This window comes from Ixodes scapularis, unplaced genomic scaffold (genome assembly GCF_016920785.2).
Source record: "Ixodes scapularis isolate PalLabHiFi unplaced genomic scaffold, ASM1692078v2 PGA_scaffold4__175_contigs__length_147842914, whole genome shotgun sequence".
In the NCBI taxonomy this organism is placed as follows: domain Eukaryota; kingdom Metazoa; phylum Arthropoda; class Arachnida; order Ixodida; family Ixodidae; genus Ixodes; species Ixodes scapularis.
The window spans coordinates 124,650,013-124,653,575 of record NW_024609879.1 but is presented as its reverse complement, the minus strand read 5'-3'; the positions used below and the strand labels follow the sequence as shown (position 1 = coordinate 124,653,575).

Sequence of the window (3,563 nt, the reverse complement as noted above, 5' to 3'; positions counted from 1 at the left end):
TCTGGTCAGTTTGGAGCGGGTCGAATTTTTCCTCAGCTTTTTGTTGCCGTTCTCCGATGGCAACTAATTCTGCCCTTTGCTTTTGAACTTCACCCGTAAGGGCTTGTATCTGGCTTTGAGTTTGACTTATTGCTCCCATAATTTGGGCCATGAAAGAATCGAATTTGGCTTCGATTTTGGCTTCTAATTTTTTCTCCAGTGCCACCAACGGATCAGCGTCTTCCCCTTTGCGTTTCGGTGGAGGCGGTCTAGCCAATTCTAAAATCATCTTTTCCTTCCCTGGTGCCGCATGCTGCGTGGAAGTCTCAGCCCTAGAGGCCGGGGGGGTTGGTTGCAGTACCAATTTTGGTTGAACTCTGGGGGGGGGGGGGGGGGGGGGGGGGGAGGGGGACCTCGTACACTTCTGCAATCTTGGTTTCTGTAACTCTTGAGTGAGCTTATTAACGACCTCTTTAAGCTCCCCAACCTCTTTCCTTAATTTATCGATCTCCTCGTCCTTCTTATTTTTTGCCTGGGAAACCTCACTGCCAAAGCTTACACCTTTTCGATCCCTGCTCGGGCTCCGCTTCTTTGTCCACGCGTTCGCCGGGACCCGGGAACTCGATCTCCCCCCGGGTCTGGATCCGGAGTGCGCCCTGGTGCGGGAGCTCGAGCGGTTGCGCTGCTGCTTCCCCCCGGTGGTCTCCCCCAGCCTCGGGAAGGAGTCGCTTCTGGCGCGAAAGTCCTCGTTTCCGCGCCTGACCTTGGAACGACCTCGGAGATTCCCCTCGGTGGTCGCTCCGGCTTGCTGCTTTTTCTGAAGTTGCTGATGCTGTTGCATGTTGATCTTGCGTTCCCATATCTTCCTCTTCACCTCGTAAGGAACATGATAGAGTTCTCTACATTTTTTGTCCCCGAGCGGGTGTCCTCTCCCGCACAGTTGGCACTTGGACTCGCATAAATGGTTTTGTGGCGGTTTCTCCATGCCACAGCCACGGCATTTCACATTTTCGGGGTCCGGGCAGACGTCTTCGCGGTGCCCGAGCCGGCCGCAGGCGTTACAAACCTCGTACTTCTTGCGGTAGAGTACGCAGCGTTGCGCCACGGGCGTGAGTCGCACCCAGCGCGGTACCTCTCTGTCTTCGAAGAGCATTAAAACTGTCCTCGATACTCTTCCGAGTCTTCGCACTCCTAGGACCGGAGGATTCCCGTAGATTTGCAGCCTTTTCAAAATATCTTCGTCCGAGAAGGACAAAGGGACTTCATGAACGACGCCTTTCCCGCAGTCCTCCGGCATAGCGATGTACGTAGTCATTTCTATTTTTTCCCCTTCAAACATGAGGAGCTTCAAGTCGGCGTATTTTCTCTTCCTCTCTGCGCTGACGGTGGCGACGAGAATGGAATGTTGCTTCACGTTCATCAAGATGACGTCCTCCCCGGCCGCGTCTGGGCTGACACCAGCAGCCCTAAGTATTACGTCGGCCAAATACGCACTTCCGTATTTTATCATACGTGTGAGACCGCCGTGCGACCTCATGACTATTTTGTCGGCGCCGTCCGGAACTCGGGCAAACTGCCTTTCAACCGATTTTGCCGCCAGCTTCCTCCCTGCGAGCTTCTCGGCGGCTCGCTGCCGTTCCATATGGCGTGCCTCGTTGTCCACTAGGGGGGCCGCTTTTCCTTTCTTCTTACTAACGTACCATTGTCCTGGCACGTTCAACTCTTCCGGATCAATCTCCGTACCTTCCACGGTCTCCATCATGGCTAGATCAGTCTCCGAGCGGAGCCTCAGCCGCCGCCGACGACTTCTGGCCGATGGGTCTAAGCTTAGGCTTAGCTCACGACATCGCTCGTCGAACACTTCGGAGCCTCGAAATTCGTGAAAAACAAGGGCCCACCTTGAAACAAAAATGATGATAGTCTAGATGTCCGTTCGTCACGGGCTGTTGATTCCAGTTAAAATTTAAAAAAAATACCCGGTGTCCAAAATCAGAGGAGCATAGGCGAGACACGCCCACACTCCATCCAATCTTCTTCGTTGTCTCCCAACACTGGGAGGAGAAACTCATGACGTCATCGTTCAATTTCGCTCTGAGAAGTAAAAACAAACAAAACGTGAGAATGACGTAGTCATGCCTCTGACGTAGTGGCTCAACGTTGGCCGTTCCAACTCCGTCGCATTGACTGCGCTGACGATTGCGCCTCCCGTCGCACGCTATAGAGTTGGCAGATTTCGGCGACTTGGCTCGCTTGAAAGTTTCCTGGCCAGTTTATTAAATATATAGACGGAATTAGATCGTAACATTTGACATGGGGTCTTCCTATATTATAGTGAAGAGGGCTGCATAGTTTTCTAAATATCAAAAATGAAGCGGAGTTTCCCTTTAAAGGAATACGGGCGTGATGGCTCACTGTTCTCCTGTCGTCGTAGTTGCGGTCCACCAACTTTGAAAGCTTCCTCACAGCACACAACTCCCTCCACTTTCTGAGGCACCACTGCATTACCAACGCCTGCCGGCCGAACAAAAAAAAAAAGTTATATTGTCGAAAAAAAAAATTAAAAAGCAAAAAAAAAAAAAAAAAAAAAAAAATCCCGTCGCTGACAAATCAGAGCAAGCGTCCACTCACAAGCACTAGGCATTACTCCAAGCTGCCACTAAATTGGCCGAGACAGCGGAAGTTGAAATTCAGATGCCGCGATCGAGTTGCAAACGTCACCGCTCTAACATCCCCAAATGGTAGCACAGAAGAGCATTTTCAGCGCTCCGTATTCCTTCCTTTCATGGATTAGCTGATCACACAGTTAGATGGGACCGACGTACGTTGCAATTACCACGGCCACTCGATTAGGACTGGGGGGATCGAGTGGCCGTGCAATTGCTTTTGTCGCTTCTGCCTGTAAACATCTTGGAAAGCGGAGCAGCTCCCGGCGCTGAAAAGTTTTTGGAGCCCTATTCAGGCCTGGTTTAGGTTTCTGTGCTCCAATGCGAGCTGCTCATATGCTGCCAAATGCAAGAGGGAGAAACGCGAAAGGCCCGTCACGTCTGCGCGGTCGCCCTCTGTCCGGAGGCCCTATTCCTAAACGTCCATCGTCTCCTCAAAAAAGATCCTATCGATTCTGCCCGTAACAATTAACGGTAAAAGCTGAGCTCTCGTTCTTTTCACTATGACGGTTGAACAGATGCCTGAGAGCGTCCTCTTCGAATGAGCGACTGCTCGGTCTTGCGCTTTTGAATGTTTACCGCAATAGGAAGTATTCACTGGCGGCCATAGCTGTGTGCGCGACTGCTGAGCGCGTGCTGATGGCGAGCTTCCACAGTCCTTTTGTATACGTGCATTTCGCACCCTCAAGATTGCCGGTCTTGGCAGCCTATTAATGGGGGCTCGTTCTGAGCATGCGCTCTAGACAGCACCTACAAATATGGCGCCCAGTGAATACTCCTTATATTGAAGTTTAAGCGGAGGACATTTTGGATATTCCTTGCCGTGAATGCAGTTGGCTACATCTTAATGTGTAGGCGCTTGGCATAAATGAGATGGTCAAGAGAGCCTGTAAATTGCTTTCTGAAATAACTAGTCACAGT

General features: G+C 51.2%; 1 protein-coding gene across 1 annotated transcript; it reads right to left on the bottom strand.

The window, feature by feature from the left end:
* Positions 1-311: 311 nt before the first annotated feature.
* Positions 312-1,738, bottom strand: LOC115332543. Its single transcript, XM_040222480.1, has 2 exons — positions 467-1,738; positions 312-356 (listed from the first exon to the last, which is right to left on the bottom strand). Exons 1-2 carry the CDS (start codon positions 1,736-1,738, stop codon positions 312-314), a joined length of 1,317 nt encoding a protein of 438 aa, XP_040078414.1.
* Positions 1,739-3,563: the final 1,825 nt, after the last annotated feature.

What these genes read in the sequence shown, in the direction of transcription:
- LOC115332543 (XM_040222480.1), bottom strand. Translation starts at nt 1,738, where the DNA reads ATGGAGACCGTGGAAGGTACGGAGATTGATCCGGAAGAGTTGAACGTG. An exon ending in TCGATAAATTAAGGAAAGAG is followed by an intron (nt 357 to 466) that starts GTTGGGGAGCTT and finishes CCCCCCCCCCAG; the next exon opens with AGTTCAACCAAAATTGGTAC.